General features: G+C 50.8%; 1 protein-coding gene across 2 annotated transcripts in view; it reads right to left on the bottom strand.

The window, feature by feature from the left end:
- Positions 1-18,160, bottom strand: part of SELENOO (selenoprotein O) — a 20,153-nt gene extending 1,993 nt beyond the window's left edge. The window contains exons 1-5 of one of the 2 annotated variants that reach the window (XM_029205797.1): positions 17,898-18,160; positions 6,052-6,255; positions 4,897-5,077; positions 3,872-4,002; positions 3,194-3,474 (exon numbers count right to left, since the gene is read on the bottom strand). In XM_029205797.1, coding sequence (XP_029061630.1) covers positions 3,194-3,474; positions 3,872-4,002; positions 4,897-5,077; positions 6,052-6,255; positions 17,898-17,980 — 880 coding nt within the window. In that variant the 5' untranslated portion in view covers positions 17,981-18,160. The remainder of the gene's footprint in view (positions 1-3,193; positions 3,475-3,871; positions 4,003-4,896; positions 5,078-6,051; positions 6,256-17,897) is intronic. The other variant, XM_029205796.1, reaches the window with a different exon arrangement.
- Positions 18,161-18,191: the final 31 nt, after the last annotated feature.

Here is an 18,191-nt window from a genome sequence, read left to right as displayed (position 1 = left end):
TCACCAGAGGGCCACACGTGTTCATCCGACACGTGTGCGGTGCCCTGCTCAGTGTCAGGCTGGGGACTCCTGAGCCCTCCCCTCAGTCCTCCCAGCTCAGCCCCCACTCTGAACCTGACGAGTCACTCAGTCTCTCAAGGCCTCCAAGCCTGGCTTCTTCATCTGTAAGATGGGTAAATACAGTGAAGGCACCGAGGCCGGGCCTTGGCCCTCGTCACTGTCGCGGCAGTTAGCACCGCCTGCTTCAGGAGCTGCAGGGTCGAGACGGCACAGGACGTGACACAGACAGACGCTGTGAGGGCCTCAGCGACTTGCTAAAACACTGTCACCAAAACCCCCAAGGAAACACCCAAAAAGCAAACAGACACAAGGGAAAATGAGAAGGAAACCAGAACGGCATACTGCAAACAGACACAAGGGAAAATGAGAAGGAAACCAGAAGGGTATACTGCAAAAGATCACCTAAGCACAAGAGCAGTAACAGAGAAAATAAAGGACAAAAATGGTGTAAGACAGAAAACAAAGAGCGAAACAGCATAAGTCCTCCCTTATCAGTAATTACTTTAAAAGTAAATGAATTAGGGAATTCCCTGATCCAGTGGTTAGGACTCTGTGCCTTCACTGCTGAGGGCACGGGTGCAACCCCTGGTTGGGGAACAAAGACGCTGCAAGCCAAAAAAAAAAAAAAATAAAATAAATGGATTAAAGTCTCCATTCAAAGAGCAGAGACTGGCAGAATGGATTAAAAAAAAAACCAAACGTGATCCAACTACAGTAAGATAACTCGCTGTAGGCTCATAAGTCAAAAGCAAAAGGATGGAAAAAATATCCCATGATTTGCATACTGATAGTAACCTAAAGAGTGCTGGGGTGGCTACGCTGACGTCAGAAAAATAGACTTTATGTAAGAACTTGACAAAGAGGAGCATTATGTATTGATGAGTCAGTTCAGCAAGAAGATGTAACAATTATAAACATGCACCAAACAAGAGCCCCCAATACACAAAGCAAAGACTCGCAAAACTGAAGGGCGAACAAAACGTTTCAAATCAACTACACTCCAATTTAAAAACAAACAAACCTGAAGGGTGGACTCGAGCAGTTCTGTAAGGGTTGGGACGTCACCACCCAACACGTGGACAGAAGGTCAACGAGGAAACAACGTGAACAACAGACACGACACTCCACCCAAGCTCTCAGATGCACGTTCTCCACGGCAGACCACGTGTTGGGCCATAAAACCAGTCTTAATACACTGAAAAGACCCGTGTCTTCTGCAACCACGATGGCATGAAGTCACAAATGGAAGGACGACTGGAAAATTCACAAGTAATGTGAAAATGAATCAACTACTGGGTCTACAAAGAAATCACGAGGGAAATTAGAAAATACTCAGAGGTAAGAACCAAAAGCAGCAGTGCTCAGAGGGAGGTTTATGGCTGTAAATGCGCTAAAAGAGCAGCTTTTCTCTCATCACCAGAAAAAAATAAACTTGTAACTGTGTGGTGATCATTTCACGTTATATACATACAGCAAATCATCATGTCGCACAACTGAGACTTATATAATGCTATATGCCAGTTACTTCTCAGTAAAAAAAGATTTCAAATCAGTAATCTAATCTTACATCTAAAGAAGTAGGAAAAGAACTAAATAAGACCAAAGTTAGCATAAAGGAAGGAAATGAGATTAGAACAGAGATAAATGAAACAGAGAAAAACAAGAGAAAATCACTGAAACCAAAGTTGGTTCTTTGAAAAGATCAGTAAAACTGACAAAGTTTTAGCTACGCTAAGAAAGAAAAAAAGACACAGGTAATAAAGGAAATAATGGGGACGTCATTGCAGACTGTACAGAAATAAAAGACTAAGAAAACACTATGAATAATAATTTAGATAACATAGATGACACAAACTCCCAGAAACACATAAAGTACCAAACCTGACTCAAGAAGAAATAGAAAATCTAAATAGTCCCATAGCAAGTAAGGAGACTGGAAACTTCCTAACACAGGGAATGTTCGGACCAGACAGCTTCACTGGTGAATTCTACCAAACATTTAAAGAAGAATTAACACCAATCCTTCTCAGACTCTTCTGACAAATAGGGGGAACGCTTCCTAACTCATTCATGAGGTCAGCACTGCCTCGATACCAAAGCCAAACAAAGACAGCACAAGAAAAGAAAACCACAGACCAGTATCCCTTGTAAATACAGATGTAAAACCTCAGCAAAACACCAGAAGGAGCAAGCAGGGTTTATCCCCAGAACGCAAGGTGTGTGTGTGTCCCCTGCCTGAATTCATATATGGAAACCCAGCTCTGCAGGGCGATGGTATTTGGAGTGGAGGCCTCTGGGAGGTAGGTCACGAGGGTCGTGCCCCTGCTCCCTACCCTGCCGTGTGAGGACAGCCAGAAGGTGGCACCCTGATCCTCGACCCCCAGCTTCCAGACCGTGAGAGGCAGTTTGAACTAAGACAGGACATGAATGAGGAAGTAAAACCTGGTGATCACCTCAACTGAGGCCCAGTGTGAAAACACCCAGTGAGGGACAGAAGGAAACATCCTCTACTTGAGAAAAGCCACATGTGCACAGGCCAACGGCTCGCATCACACTCGTGTGAGACAGAGCTTTTTTCCCCAAGAGCAGGAACGGTAAGTGACACTGGCTCGGCCACTTCTGCCGCGCAGAACCAGGCGTCCTAGCCGGAGCGGCACCCTGGAGAGGATGGGAAAGAGGAACGCAAAGACACAGCACGTCTGTGCTCACAGCAGCGTTATTATGCATGGCGGCCACAGGGTGGAACAGCCCAAGTGTCCAACAGACGAGGGACGAGCAAAAGGCAGGCCACCCGCACAGACTATCCGTACAGCAGGGATGACCACTGTGGAGGACGTCGTGCTGCGTGGGGTGAGCTAGACACACGGGGAGAAGAGCCTCATGATCCCCTTGCCTGAGGTCCCTGGAGGAGGCGAGTTCTTAGAAAGCAGGCGTGAGGTTATCAGGGGTGGGGGGAGGGGCCAGGGAGCTGGTGCTTCACAGGTGCAGATGTCCGTCTGGGAAGACGAGAAAGTTCCGTAGACGCAGTGATGGTCGCAAGACAAGGTGAATGTGCTTAAAGCCACCGAGACATTAAAGGTCGGTCTCACGTCGTTTCACCACAACGTGGTGCACGCGCCCTACCCACACTCACCCGTCAGGTGCATGGTCTCCAGGAGCCTAGCCACCAGGGCGCTGTCCTCCTCCTGCTCAGCCCGCACGAGGCCCAGCTTCCAGCGCATTTTCTGCAAGTAGTGCCTGCGGAACTCGGCATCGAACTCCTCCGCCAGGATGGCCTCGGCCAGCTCGAGGGGCAGCGCGGGGTGCAGGGCCTCCGCCAGCTTCTGCAGGTTCCACTTGCACACCTCGGGCTGCCTGCTGTATGAGTAGCGCCCGGCGGTGTCGGAGGCGTTGCACACGTGGTCGGGGTCGTACCTGCCGCGTGGGGAGAGCCGGGAGCTGCCTGAGAGGACCTGCCGAGCGACAGCGCAGGCCCTGGGTGGCTGCCGCTCCACTGCCTGTCCCACGGGGCCCCGCAGCCTCTAGAGCAGGGGAGCCGCACTCCAGCGCGGCCCCCGCGGCCACCCCTTCAACCCACTCTCCACCCGGGAGCCGAGAGGGTGCTGTTTAAAGTGCTTCTGTGCTCAGAACCCTCCAGGGATTCCTGCTCTGGGGATGGCTGGCTGACCAGGCCTTGCTAAGAATTAAACACCGAACAAAACATTAACAAGAGCAGCCACACAGGCCTGCAGGTCCTTCCTGCTGCCTTGAGATGCCCGCGCTGTCACGTGCCTCCCCGCCAGGGCCCCCTGGCAGGCGGCGGGATGCCCACCTGTCCAGGAAGCCGAAGGGCCCATAGTCGATGGTGAGCCCCACGATACTCATGTTGTCCGTGTTGAGCACGCCGTGGCAGAAGCCCACGCACTGCCACTCAGCCACCAGCTGGGCCGTGCGCCGCGTCACCTGCAACAGTGGCACAGGACAGCCGCTGGGTGCTCCCCTCTGCCCCCTGCCCACCGAGCCAGCGGTGTCCGACCGTGTCCTGTCCTGTCCTGTCAGCTGACGCTCAGCTGTGGGCAGAACAACCAAGGATGGTTAAGAAGGGAAAAGTATTTTGGATGAGTTGACGTGAGTGGCTCTGTTCCTCACATACACCCTCTCTCTCATATACTCACCGTTTTTTGGCTTTTATCCAAACCAGAAAAGTCAGGGAACCTGGACATTCCCATGACTCAGGCCCCGTAGGATGACCACGTGGAAACAAGGGAGGAAGTTACACATTCTCAGGCGAGAACTGCCCAGGTCCAAATGCTGTGCCCAGGGCCCCGCCTCGCCCTGGGCTGCAGGGAGAGGGGCTCAAACAGCCCCGCTGCCCAGCCCAGGGTCTGGCTGCCAGACCTGCCGCCCCCTATCACCCACGTGACAGACGAGAAGCAACAGTGCGGCTGCAGTGGGGTCCGAGGAGTGACAGGTGCAGGACGGTGGCCTCCGGTCCTCAGGCCGACCCCTCGCCCTGCTGCCTGTCACTGGCTGAGGCTGCACCACCTCCCACAACTGTGACTGTCGTGTGAGACGCCGCCTAAGAGTTCTGGGCGAAATGGAGAGGCCAAGGGGTGTGTGTTTGGGGCCACTGTGAACACAGGCCCCACGCGGGAGGCCCAGCACCCACCAGCCCCGATTCCCTCCCAAGCTCTCCACGTGGCCCCTCGATGCTGCTCAAACAGTGACCTGGGGTCTGTCCCAGGACCCTGACCCTCAACCGTATCTGAGAAGTTGCCCCTGGGCTAAGCCAGCGGGTGGTGACTCAAGAGGGCCGGGCACCCAGCGTCTGCCCGCGGCGGGGCAGCTGCCACCGACCTCCCGGAAGAAGGCGGCGTGTCTCTGCACGCTGTCGCTGGCGTGAGTGGCCTGGATCTCGGGGTAGAAAGTGCTGATGACATAGTCGAGCATCTGCACTCGGATGTCGTTTCTCCCCACGCTGGGGCCTGCGCGCCCCGTGTGCTCGTCCGAGGACTTGAAGATCTCAAAGGATCCAAACCTGGAGGGAAGACCCGCGTTGACAACAGGTTAAACGTGATGCCTCCCCCTCACGAGTAAGGAAGGAGGGAGGGTGCTGCTAGCCCTCGTGGCAGGGCGGGGGGGACAAGCCACCAAACGTAGCTGGCCATTCAGTGACTCAGGCAGACACAGGGCACTTCCCGGGGTGCATGGGGCCGGGACTGCCACGGCCGCCCTGCAGGGACGAGACGGGTTCTGTGTCCGGCCTCCGAGACTGAGGGATGCGCCCATCACCGGTGTCCTGTAGTGGGGTGACCTGCAGGCTCAGCGGTGGGGCAGTTATACCCCCCAGGGGGCGGGCTAACGTCCGGAGGCATTTTTGGTTGTCATGATGGGGGTTACTACCAGCAGCTCGTGGGTGGAAGTCAGGAACGCTGCCTGAACACCCTACGAGACACAGATCAGCTCACAGCAAAGATGACCTGGTCCAAACGCCACTAGTGCAGCTGTGCCCGGAGGCCCCGGGTCTCCCAGGACGAGGCCAACGCCTGCCCCGACACCTCCACCCCCGGAGGACAAACGGAAAGCTGGTGACAGCTGACGCACAGGGTCGGCCTGGGCCACCTGACCCCGCCAGACGGCCACTGCCGCCTCCTGGCGACTCTGGGTTCAGGTGGTCAGTACTGAGCACCTGACGCCAGACAGCGTGGTGACGTCGAGGACTGACAGGCCCCACTGGAGACAGCAGCCAGGAGGCCTCCAGTCAGTGAACAGGGGCCAGAGGAAGCGGGCACACCAGGCGTCACGGCCGCTCGTCCAGCAGCACAGTGAGGCCGCTTTCTTGGTGCATCTTATGTAGCTCCTGGTCATAAACTCCAGGTCCACAGCTCTGGACACACCGCCCCAGAGCCTGCACTGGGGCGACCTCCTCTGGTCGCCCCAGGCCCTGTACCCTGGCCGGGCAGGTGCACTCCGGCCACCGGGGCAACACAGGAGCACGAGGACGGGCGTTACCTGAGGAACGTGGGGGCCACGCGCAGCACGACTGCGCACTGCTCGGGCCTGGGGTTGCCGTCGTAGAACACGTCCCGCTCGACGGTGGACTGGGACGTGATGCAGGCGCCGGCCCGCGTGGTGGGGATGCCCAGGTGGAACATGGCCTCGCTGCACAGGAACTCGCGGATGCTCGAGCGCAGCACCTTGCGACCGTCGGCCTGTCTGAGGTCAAGCACAGAGGTCACTGCTGGGCTCCACTCAACACCAAGGCATGGTCACAGAGGGAAGGGGCTGGAAGAACGCCTCCTAATGGCTTTTTAAAAACAACCCAAGGGCTTCCCTGGTGGCGCAGTGGTTGAGAGTCTGCCTGCCGATGCAGGGGACGTGGGTTCGTGCCCCGGTCCGGGAAGATCCCACATGCCGCAGAGCAGCTGGGCCCGGGAGCCATGGCCGCTGAGCCTGCGCGTCCGGAGCCTGTGCTCCGTAGTGGGAGAGGCCACAACAGTGAGAGGCCTGCGTACTGCAAAAAAAATAAATAAAGTAAAATAAAAACAACCCACGAGCAGCTCTGACATCACTGTAAAGAGAGTCTGCTTTGGACGATCCCAGGCGCTAAGCCCCTGACCTCCTCCAGGTCTGGAACCACAGCGCAGGGTGCCTGGCCCGCGGCAGGAGGCCAGGTCCACACAGAAGTCAGGGAAGGCCACTCCCAGGGTCACACACACGCTCGCCAATCCACAATTCTGTTTTTATGAATTTACGTTGTGAACATCCTTTTACAACAGCACAGACACAGAGCGTCACCTGCAGTGGCGGGGAGGACCCCAGTCTCCCTCAGGCAGCTCTGAATCATGTGGGTGTTTTCTTCTTATGCTAAACCTTCATTATTACTATTATTTTAAATGGACTTTCTTTTCCTAGGCAGTTTTAGGTTCACAGCAAAACTGATCAGAAGCCAAAGAGACTTCTCATGTACCCCGCCACCACACACACACAGCCTCCCCCAGTATCGACATCCCCACCACGGGGAGTCACTCGCCACACCTGATGAAGCTACGCCGACACACCTCCACCCAGCGCCCATTGTTTACACCAGGGCTCACTGTCAGTGTTGTCCACTCTGTGGGTCTGACAGAGACCCCCCCATTACAGTGTCATACAGAACAGTTCCACGGCCCGAAAAACCCTCTGTGCTCTACCTGGTCACCTCTCCCCTCCCAACCCCTGGTCTTTTATTGTCTCCATAGTTTTGCCTTTTCCAGAATGTCACAGAGTTGGAATCATACTGTGTGACCTTTCAGATTCACTTCCTTCACTTACTGATATGCATCTAAGTTTCTTCCACGTCTTTTCATGGCTTGATGCCTCATTTCATTTTTTTTTTTCTTTCTATTCTTTTGCTGAATAATATCCCATTGGATGGGCCACGGTTTGTTTATCTATTCACCTTGAAGGACATCTTGGCAGCTTCCATTTTTGGCAATTACGAATAAAGTTGCTGTGAACATCCACATACAGGATTTTCGTGTGGACGTGTTTTCAGCTGCTTTGGGTAAACGCTGAGGAGCGTGATTCTTGGATCATGTGGTGAGAGTGTATTTAGTTTGGTAAGAAACCACCACACTGTTTTCCCAAGCGGCTGCACCGTCCTGCAGGCCCAGCAGCCGTGAATGGGAGCTCCTGTTGCTCTACATCCTCGCCAGCATGTTGCATTGTCACTGTTCGGGAATTTGGCCATCCTCCTAGGTGTGTGATGGCGTCTCCTTGTTAATTTGCATTTTCCTGATGACACATGATGTGAAACATCTTTTAAAGTGCTTATATGTCATGTCTGTGTCTTCTTTGGGAAGGTGTCTGGCAAGGTCTTTGCTCCATTTTAAAATCAGTTTGTTTTCTTATTGTTGAGTTTTAAGAGTTCTTTGTGTATTTTGGATAACAGTCCTTTATCAGATGTGTCTTTTGCAGAGATTTTCCCCCAGTCTGTGGCTTGTCTTCTCATTTCTCCTGACATTGTCCCTCACCGAAGTTTTAACTTTAATAAAGTCCAGCCTATCAATTATTTCTTCATGGATCCTGTCTTTGGTATGGTACCTAAAAAGTCATTTCTATACCCAAGGTCATCCAGATTTTCTATTTTATCTTCTAGGAGTTTTACATTTTTGCATTTTGTTTAGGTCTGTGATCCATTTTTTTTTTTTTTTTTTTTTTTGGCGGTACACGGGCCTCTCACTGTTGTGGCCTCTCCCGTTGCAGAACAACAGGCTCCGGACGCGCAGGCTCAGCGGCCATGGCTCACGGGCCCAGCTGCTCCGCGGCACGTGGGATCCTCCCGGACCGGGGCACGAACCCGTGTCCTCTGTATCAGCAGGCAGACTCTCAACCACTGCACCACCAGGGAAGCCCTTGTGATCCATTCTGAGTTAATTTTTGTGAAGGGTGTCAGGTCTGTGTCTAGACTTTTTTTTTTTTTTGTATGTTGATATCCAGTTGTTCCGGTACAATCTGTTGAAAATACTATCATTGCTCCATTGGATTGCCTTTGCTTCTTTGTCAAAGATCCACATCTATGCAGGTCTATTTCTGGGCTCTCTGTTCTGTCCCATTGACCTATCTATTCTTTGGCCAAAACCACTCTCTTTTTTAAAAAAAATTATTTTATTTATTTACTTTTGGCTGCGTTGGGTCTTCGTTGTTTCGCACGGGCTTTCTCTCTAGTTGTGGCGAGCGGGGGCTACTCTTGGATGTCGTGCGCAGGCTTCTCATTGTGGTGGCTTCTCGTTGCAGAGCACGGGCTGTAGGCGCGCGGGCTTCGGTAGTTGCAAAACCACACTCTCTTGACTGCCGAAGCTTTATGGTAAGTCTTGAAGTGCGGTAGTGTCAGTCCTCTGACTTTGTTCTTCTCCCCCAGTATTCTGAGGGCTATACTGGGTCTTTTGCCTCTCGATATAAATTTTAGAATCAGTGTGTCAATATCTACAAAATAACTTGCCGCGACTTTGATTGGGATTGCATTGAATCTATAGCTTGAGTTGGGAAGAACCAATATCTTGACAATACTGAGTCTTCCTATCCGTGAATGTGGAATATCTTTACATTGATTTAGTTCTTCTTTGAGATCTTTTATCAGTTTTGTAGCTTTCCTAGTAGACGTCTTATATTTTGTTAGATTCACACCTAAGTGTGAACTCACACTTAGGTGTGAATCTAATTTTTAGGATTGCTAATGTAAACAGTATTGTTTTTAATTTCAAATTCCACTTGTTCACTGCTGGGATATACTAAAGTGATTGACCTATGTAGTAATTGTATCCTGCAACCTTGCTATAACTGCTTATGAGCTCATTTTTTGGTCAGTTCTTTTGAGATTTTCTACATAGATGTTCAGCTGCAAACAAAAACAATTTTTATTTCTTCCATCTCAATCTGTATGCCTTCGCTTTTCTTGTCTTGTTACATTAGCTATAGGACCTCCAGGGATGTTGAAAAGCAATGGAAAGAGGGAACATCTTTGTCTTGTTTCTAATCTTAGTGGGAAGGCTTTGAGGTTCTCGTGATTAAGTAGATTTAGCTATAGGTTTCCTGTAGATCCTCTGTCAAGTTGAGGAAGTTCCTCTCTGTTGCTAATTTACTGAGTTTTTACCATGAATAGGTCTTGGGTTTTGTCAAATGCCTTTTCTGCTTCAACTGATGTGATGATGCGAGTCTTCTTCTTTAGCCTGTTGATCTGATGGACCACATTAATTAATTTTTGAATACTGAACCAGACTTGCATACCTGGAATAAATCCCATTTGGTGGTGATGTATAATTCTTTTCAAACATTGTTGGATTTGATTTGCTAATATATATATTTTTTTGATTTGCTAATATTTTGTTGAAGATTTCTTTATCTATGTTCATGAGGGGTTTTGGTGTGTAGTTTTCTTGTATTGTCTTTGTCTGGATCTGGTATTAGGGTAATGCTGGCCTCATAGAATGAGTTAGGAAGTATTTCCTCTGCTTCCATTCTGTGAAAAAGAGTGGAATAATTTCATCCTTAAATGTTTGGTAGAATTCACTGGTGAGTCCATCTGGACCTGGTGCTTTCTGTTTTGGAAGATTATTAATTGTTGACTCAATTTCTTTAATATATATAGGCCTATTCAGATTGCCTTATTTTTTTCTTGTGAGTTTTGGCAAATTGTCTTTTTCAAGGAATTGGTCCATTTCACCTAGGTTGTCAAATTTGTGAGCACAGAATTGTTCAGAGTAATTTTATTATCCTTTTGATCTGCATGATGTCCCCTCTTTAATTTCTGGTATTAGTATTTGTGTCCTCACTTTCTTTCTTAGTTAGCCTGGCTAGAGGTTTACTGATTTTATTGATCTTTTCAAAGAACAAGCTTTTGGTTTCACTGATTTCCTATTTCAATTTCACTGACTCCTGCTCTAATTCTTATTATTTCTTTTCTTTTGCTAACTCTGGATTTGATTTGCTCTTCTTTTTGTAGTTCCCTAATGTGGAAGCTTAAATGATTGGTTTTAGATCTCTCTTCTTTACTAACATAGGCACTCACTGCTATAAACTTCCCTCAAAGCACTGCTTTCACCGTACCCCATACATTTGGTGTTTTCATTTTCATTTAGTTCAAAATACTTAAAAATTTCTCGAGATTTTGTCTTTGACCATGTGTTATTTAGAAGTATGTTGCATAATCTCCAAGTATTTTGGGATTTTCAGTTATGTTATTGATTTCTAGTTTGATTCCATTGTGGCCTGAGAACAGACACTGTATGATTTTTATTTTAAAAAATTTGTTAAGGTGTGTTTTATGGCCTAGAATGTGGTCTCTCTGGATAAATGTTCCATGTGGGCCTGAGAAGAATTTGTATCCCATTGTTGTTAGATGAAATAGGCTATAGATGTTCTTTATATCCAGTTGACTGATGGTGTTAACTGAGTTCAAAGATGGCCTTACCAATTTTCTGCCTGCTGGCTCTGTCCATTTCTTTTTTTTTTTTTTGCGGTAGGCAGGCCTCTCACTGTTGTGGCCCCTCCCACCGCGGAGCACAGGCTCCGGACGCGCAGGCTCAGCGGCCATGGCTCACGGGCCCAGCTGCTCTGCGGCATGTGGGATCTTCCCAGACCAGGGCACGAACCCGTGTCCCCTGCATCGGCAGGCAGACTCTCAACCACTGCACCCCCAGGGAAGCCCCTGCTCTGTCCATTTCTGATAGCGGGGTGTTGAGTCTCCAACAATGACAGTGGATTCATCTGTGCCCCTTTGCAGTTCTGTCAGTTTCTGCCTCATGGTACTCTGGCACATATACAAGTAAGGACTGTTCTGCCTCCCTGACCCCTTCATCAGTTTGTCACACGCCTCTTTATCCCTAATGACTTTCCTTACTCTGAAGTCCACTCCTGCTAACTAGTGTTAGCATGGTATGCTTTCCTCCATCCATTTCCTTTTTTTTTTTGTATTTTGGCAGCACGCGGGATGGTTCCCCAACCAGGGACTGAACCCGGGCCTCCACAGTGAAAGCGCCGAATCCTAACCACTAGGCCACCAGGGAAATCCCCCATCCATTTACTTTTAATCTACATGTGTCTTCATATTTAAAGTGGATTTCTTATGGACAACATAGAGTTTGGTCTTGTTTTTTAATTTATTGGCCTTGCTCTTTGTTTTCTCTTTCACTCTTTTTCTGCCTTTTGTGGTTTTAACTGAGCATTTTGTGATTCCACTTTTTCTTTTTTCATCAGTTCTCGCCTGGCGTATCAGTTATACTTTTTTGTTTTGTTTTACTCTTTAAAAAATGGTTGCCCTAGGACTTCCCTGGTGGCACAGTGGTAAAGAATCCACCTGCCAATGCAGGGGACACGGGTTCGAGCCCTGGTCTGGGAAGATCCCACATGCTGCAGAGGAACTAAGCCCGTGCACCACAACTACTGAGCCTGCGCTCTAGAGCCCGCGAGCCACAACTATTGAGCCCGCGAGCCACAACTATTGAGCCCGCGTGCCACAGCTACTGAAGCCCGCGTGCCTAGAGCCCATGCTCCGCAACAAGAGAAGCCACTGCAATGAGAAGCCCGCGCACCACAACGAAGAGTAGACCCTGCTCGCCACAACTAGAGAAAGCCCGCGCGCAGCAACGAAGACCCAACGCATCCAAAACTTAAATAAATAAATAAATAATAATAATAATTTTTTTAAAAGGTTGCCCTAGAGTTTGTAATATACCATTTACAACTAATCCAAGTCTACTTTCAGGTAACACTATCCTGCTCCATGGGTAGTATGAGTACCTTATAATAACAAAATAATCCTAATCCCTCCCTCCCATCCCTTATTTGACTGGTGTCATTAATTTCATTTATACATAAATGCATCGTTACTATTATCTTAAACAAGCTATTACCTGTTATCTCAATTAAGATGAAGAAAAGTAAAGGTTTTTATTGTACTTTCACTTCTTTCTGTTATGCTCTTTGTTTATGAGGATTCAGGTTTCTGACCTACATCGTTTTCATTCCCTATAAAGAACATCTTTTAACATTTCTGGAAAGACAGGTCAGCTGCTAACAATTTCCCTCAATTTTTGTTTGTCTGAGGAAGTCTTTATTTCTCCTTCACTTTTGAAGGATAATCTCACAGGGTACGGGATTCCAGGTGGGTGGTTTGTTTTCCTCATCACTTTAGATACTTCAGTCCACTTTCCTCTTGCTTCCCTGGCTTCTGAGAAGTCAGATGTAATTCTTATCTTTGCTCCTCTGTAGGTGAAGTGTTTCCTTCCTCTAGCTTCTTTCACTTTTTTTCTTTATTTCTGCCTCTCTGTAATTTGAAAATTATGAGCCTAGGTATAGTTTTTTTGTTTTTGTCTTTTGGTGGGGGTGGGGGAGGCATTCATCCCGCTCGGTGTGCTCTGAGCTTCTTGGATCTGTTTGGTGTCTAACATTAATTTGGGGAATTTGTCAGTCATTTCTTCAAATATTTCTTCTGTTTCTCTCTCTCTTTCTCTCCTGGTATTCCTATTACACATGTGTTACTTCTTTTGCATTTGTCCGACAATTCTTGGTGAGTGTTTGGATTTTTTCAGCCTTTATTTTTTTAACTTTTTTTGCTTTTTATCTTTGGAGGTTTCTCATGAGATATCTTCAAGCTCAGAGATTCTTTCCTCATCTGTGTCCAGTCTAGCAACATGTCCATCAGAGGCATTCTTCATTTTGGTTACAGTGTTTTTGCTAGAAATCTCTAGCATTTCATCTTTTTCAGAATTTCCATCTCTCTGCTTACACTGCCCATCTATTCTTTTTGTTTTTATTTATTTAATTTTTGGCTGTGTTGGGTCTTCGCTGCTTCGCATGGGCTTTGTTGAGGTGCCTGGGCTTCTCATTGCGGTGGCTTCTCTTGTTGTGGAGCACAGGCTCTAGGCGTGAGGGCTTCATTAGTTGCGGCACGTGGGCTCAGTAGCTGTGGCGCATGGGCTTAGTTGCTCTGCCTGCCCATCTATTCTTTTTTTTTTTTAAAGGTTTTATTTATTTATTTTTGGCCATGCTGAGCGGCTTGAGGGACCTTAGTACCCCGACCAGGGACCAAATCCAGACCCTTGTCAGTGAAGGCCTGAGTCTTAACCAGTGGACCACCAGGGAATTCCTCTAGTCTCATTTTATTTATTTTATTTTTATTTTTAAAATAAATAAATTTATTTATTTTTGGCTGCATTGGGTCTTCGTTGCTGTGCGCGGGCTTCTCATCGCAGCGGCTTCTCTTGTTGCAGAGCACGGGCTTTAGGCGCATGGGCTCAGTAGTTCTGGCATGCAGGCTCAGTAGTTGTGGCTCGCGGGCTCTAGAGCACAGGTTCAGTAATTGTGGCGCACTGGCTTAGATGCTCTGCGGCATGTGGGATCTTCCCGGACCAGGGCTCGAACCCGTGTCCCCTACATTGGCAGGCGGATTCTTAACCACTGCACCACCAGGGAAGTCCTGCCCATCTATTCTTTTTTTTTTTTTTTTTTTTTCCGGTACGCGGGCCTCTCACTGTTGTGGCCTCTCCCTTTGCGGAGCACAGGCTCCGGATGCGCAGGCTCAGTGGCCACGGCTCATGGGCCCAGCCGCTCTGCGGCATGTGGGATCTTCCCAGACCGGGGCATGGACCCGTGTCCCCTGCATTGGCAGGCAGATTCTTAACCACTGCACCACCAGGGAAGCCCCCTGCCCATCTATTCTTTTTTTTTTTTTTTAATGACATGTCACTTTAAATTTTTATTTATTTATTTATTTTTGGCTGTGTTGGGTCTTCGTTTCTGTGCGAGGGCGTTCTCTAGTTGCGGCGAGCGGGGTACACTCTTCATCGCGGTGCGCGGGCCTCTCACTGTCGCGGCCTCTCTTGCTGCGGAGCACAGGCTCCAGACGCGCAGGCTCAGTAGTTGTGGCTCACGGGCCCAGCTGCTCCGCGGCATGTGGGATCTTCCCAGACCAGGGCTCGAACCCGTGTCCCCTGCATTGGCAGGCAGATTCTCAACCACTGCGCCACCAGGGAAGCCCCTGCCCATCTATTCTTGAATGCTGCCTGCTTTATTCGTTAGAGCCCTGAGTATATTAGTCATAACTGTGTTAAATTCCAACACAATTGGAATTGTGTTGGTCTGATAATTCCAACATCTCTGCCACGTCTGAGGCTAGTTCTGATGCTGGCCCTGTCTCTTCCAGCTGTGTTTTCTGCCTTTTAGTATGTTTTGTAATTTTTTCTTGACAGCCAGGCATGATGTATGGGGTAAAAGGAGCTACTGTAAGCAGGCCTTCAGCGATGTAGAGGTGGGCTACAGGTGTCAGGTGGAGGCCTCAGACTCTCAGGGACCCTGTGCCTCTGGACTGAGAGCTTCCATATGTGCTTTTCAGTCTCCTCTCCGCCAGAGGGCGCTGGAGCTGGGCATTTCCCTTCCCCAGGTCCGAGGGGCTCTGATAACACCCCAGCAGGTCAGGCTCTGCTTAATGAGCTTCCCCCAAGGGCAGCCTTGTTCAGAACAGAGTGCTCTGGTGTACTCCATAGACCTCCTTTTCCCCCCTCCTGCCAGAAGCACAAAGGGATTTTCCACCAATATTCACTGTGAGAAGACAGGAGAGCTCCAGGAGGTAAAACTCACCAGAGTGTGGGGCTCGCTTACGAATGGGCCCCGAAATCTTCAACTGACTCGTACACACTAAGCCTCCAGCAATTCACCAATTACAGGGCAAGGATCTGTGCAGACTTCCGCCCTGGTAACTCGTAATTCTTTGTATTCGCCTGTCAGTCTCTCCAGTTTGGGGGATGGGGCAGCAATCTGCCCTCTGACCTCACTTTTCCTGCAGATCTAAGAAGACTTGTTGATTTTTCAGTTTGTTCAGCTTTTTACTTGTTAGAGTGGAGTGATGATTTCCAAAGTTTCTTACATGCTGGACTGGAAACTCTTATTACTTTTTAAAATTAAAGAAGGAAAGTGGTAGCAGCACACGAGAACAGCTGGCCTGCATGAGCCATGTCCTCAGCCCCTCCTTGTAAGATGAAGGGCGCTGGACACTTCGACCTCCAAGACCCCCACCCAGAAAACAAACACAACAACAAAGTGAGCTTGGGTCTCTGCCCTTCAGGGTCGGGCCTGGCTTCCTGGCCTGGCCCAGGGCATGGCAGTGTGCCAGCACTCTCCCAGGCAGGAAGGCACCTGAAACAGTTTGGAAAATTCTCTAGGAAAGAACAAAAACTGGTGGGAAGACACTGGGCTCGCTTCCGTCTCACCTGCAGAAGGACACTGAGGCTGAGTGAAGGTGCCCAGGGTGCACGCCTGCCCACGTCCTCTGCCGGGAAGAGGCCAGAGCCGGGCCAGCGTGAGTCTGGGGTGCTGGGGCCTAGGCCGGGGGTCAGTGGAGATCCCTGCAGGCCTCCTGCCTTGCCCTCACCTGGGAGCCTGGGTGTGAGTGACACCTCTAGAAACCCGGCCTGACGGTCACCCCGGGGCTGTCTGCAGGGTGACTGTGCCTGCCTGTGGCTGACGAGACCCTCGGTCCACAGCTGCACTCCACTCACCCCCTCCTAGTCTGTAATCCGTCCTCAATGTCACTCCACACCCGCCCCCCCACCCCCAGCCTGTTTAGCAGGAAGCCAGTACAGTCCAAGCTAATTGTGGATCTGGTAAAAATGATCCAGAAAACAAGCTGCCTATCTCCTTGCCTGGGGCAAAGTGCCCAGAGCAGAAAGCAGAACTGAATAATGATTACACAGCAAGGGTGCAGGGCCTCAGGGTGGCCCTGCCCCCAGAGAGCCGCATGGACACGTGACAACGGTCCCTTCTCCTGGGCGCCCACGTCTGTTCCCAGCCAAAGTGCTGGGGTGGACCCAGCTGAGGACAAGCTCTTCTGCACCTGGCAGGAGAGGCCGTCCCAAAATCCCAACTCCCATGGGAGGCAGAAGCAAGAAGCCACCTGCGCACCCCCCAAAACCCACGCCGGGGGGACTCGAGCAGCTGCTGGCCTCAAGCCACTCACACCACTTCAGATGTTAGCCTCAAGCCTTGTTGAGGCTGGGGACCCCAGGAAATGCTGGGGGTGGTGGCTGGGTGCACATCTGGTAAGGGTCAAACAGCCTCTTTCTTTTAAAGGACCTCAGGTCTGGAAACACTGACTTACAACTCAAGTCTTCAAATATTAAAAGCAACTTCCAACAGCAGATTATACTCTCACAAAAATGTTTTTTATAAATGGCAAAAACAAATGATTAAAATGAACACATAAAGCTGAAAGGTGCTCGTACAATGTGAAGGCCCCAGGGCGATAAACATTTACCCGGGACCCCAAGGAGCAGAAATGCTTCTGCTGGCCACGAGTGCAGACAGCTCTGAGCAGGTTGCTCCAGGAGGGTGGGGCAGGTGCCAGGCTTCACTCAGGACACTTCAGAGACACCAAGGTTTGAAGACTGGGGGATGAGGAAGGACCAGCTATCCTGAGGATCTGAGGTGGCGCTGCTAGAGGTGGGGGCCCGGTTCGGTTCAGTCCCTGAAGGGAGGGGAGGGGAGAGCTCATGGGAGGGGCCAGACCAGAGACACACCCTCGGGATTTCTTGGAACATAAAACGCCAAGTTAGGTGTGGTTCTTTCAGCCATTCAATAAGCATTTAACAAATATGGGCTAAATATATGACCTTTTTAGTGAAAAGGAGCAGAGACTATTAGCACTGTGTGTACAGGAGAGGCATGACAGCTGCGGGAAGGGCGCCCTGCTGGCTCAGGCTGTGGGCATCTGGACCCCGGCCCTCGCCCATGAGCCCCTGGATGGGCATCTGACACTGCCCACCTCACTGCGGGGTCAGAACATGGCTGGCCCCCAAGTGCTTGGAAGCCCGGGCCTGGGAGAAGGTCTACTGGACCGAGGATCTGTCCCGGTCCAGGGCACCGGCTGCACAGCAGGCACCTGCAGTGCTAAGGGGTGTGGGAGCAAAGCTGCCCGCTCAGCATTCAGAGGAAGCCGGAAGCCGAGTGCGCCGAGCAGGCAGCAGGGCTGGGCACGCGGTAAACATGAACGTGCTGCACGTAGAACTGACTGCGAACTCTCTGGATAGTTTACGAGAACAGAGCATGGGCAGCTGCCAGCGCTGTGTGATCAGACGCTCAGCCTGACCTGAGGGGCGGCAGGACCCTCCCCTCCCCCCCTCTTCCAGGCAGACGGGCGCTCCGAGGCGGCCACGAGCCACAGAACCTGCTCCCTCGCCTCCTGTCCTGGCCTCAGGGCCTTTGGCTCGGGCGCTGCTACCCACCACGTTCTACGTCCCCACGTCACACTTTTCCGTAGTTAATCTCCCCCCCCCCCAACCGCCCCACCGGGGAGGACAGCTCCGCGGGTACGGGCGCAAACACACCTGGAGAAGGGCGTGGGGCCGGCGCCCTTGAGCTGCAGCTCCCAGCGCTCGCCGGCCGCCGTGCACACCTCGCCCAGGTACATGGCGGCGCCGTCGCCCAGCTGCCCGGCGAACTGGCCGAACTGGTGGCCGCAATAGCAGTGCGCGGCGGGCTCGGCGCCCGGCAGCAGCGCGTTGCCGCTGAAAAAGAGCGCGGCCTCGGCCTCACGAGCCTCGCGGGCGGCGGCGTCGGCGGGCGGCGCGCCCAGGCCCAGCAGCGCCAGCGCGGGCTCCGACAGCGCCACGACGCGCGGC

This window comes from Monodon monoceros, unplaced genomic scaffold (assembly GCF_005190385.1).
Source record: "Monodon monoceros isolate NGI ecotype Baffin Bay Population unplaced genomic scaffold, NGI_Narwhal_1 Super_Scaffold_6, whole genome shotgun sequence".
Classification (NCBI taxonomy): Eukaryota; Metazoa; Chordata; class Mammalia; order Artiodactyla; family Monodontidae; genus Monodon; species Monodon monoceros.
This window is presented reverse-complemented; position numbering and strand designations above follow the sequence as displayed.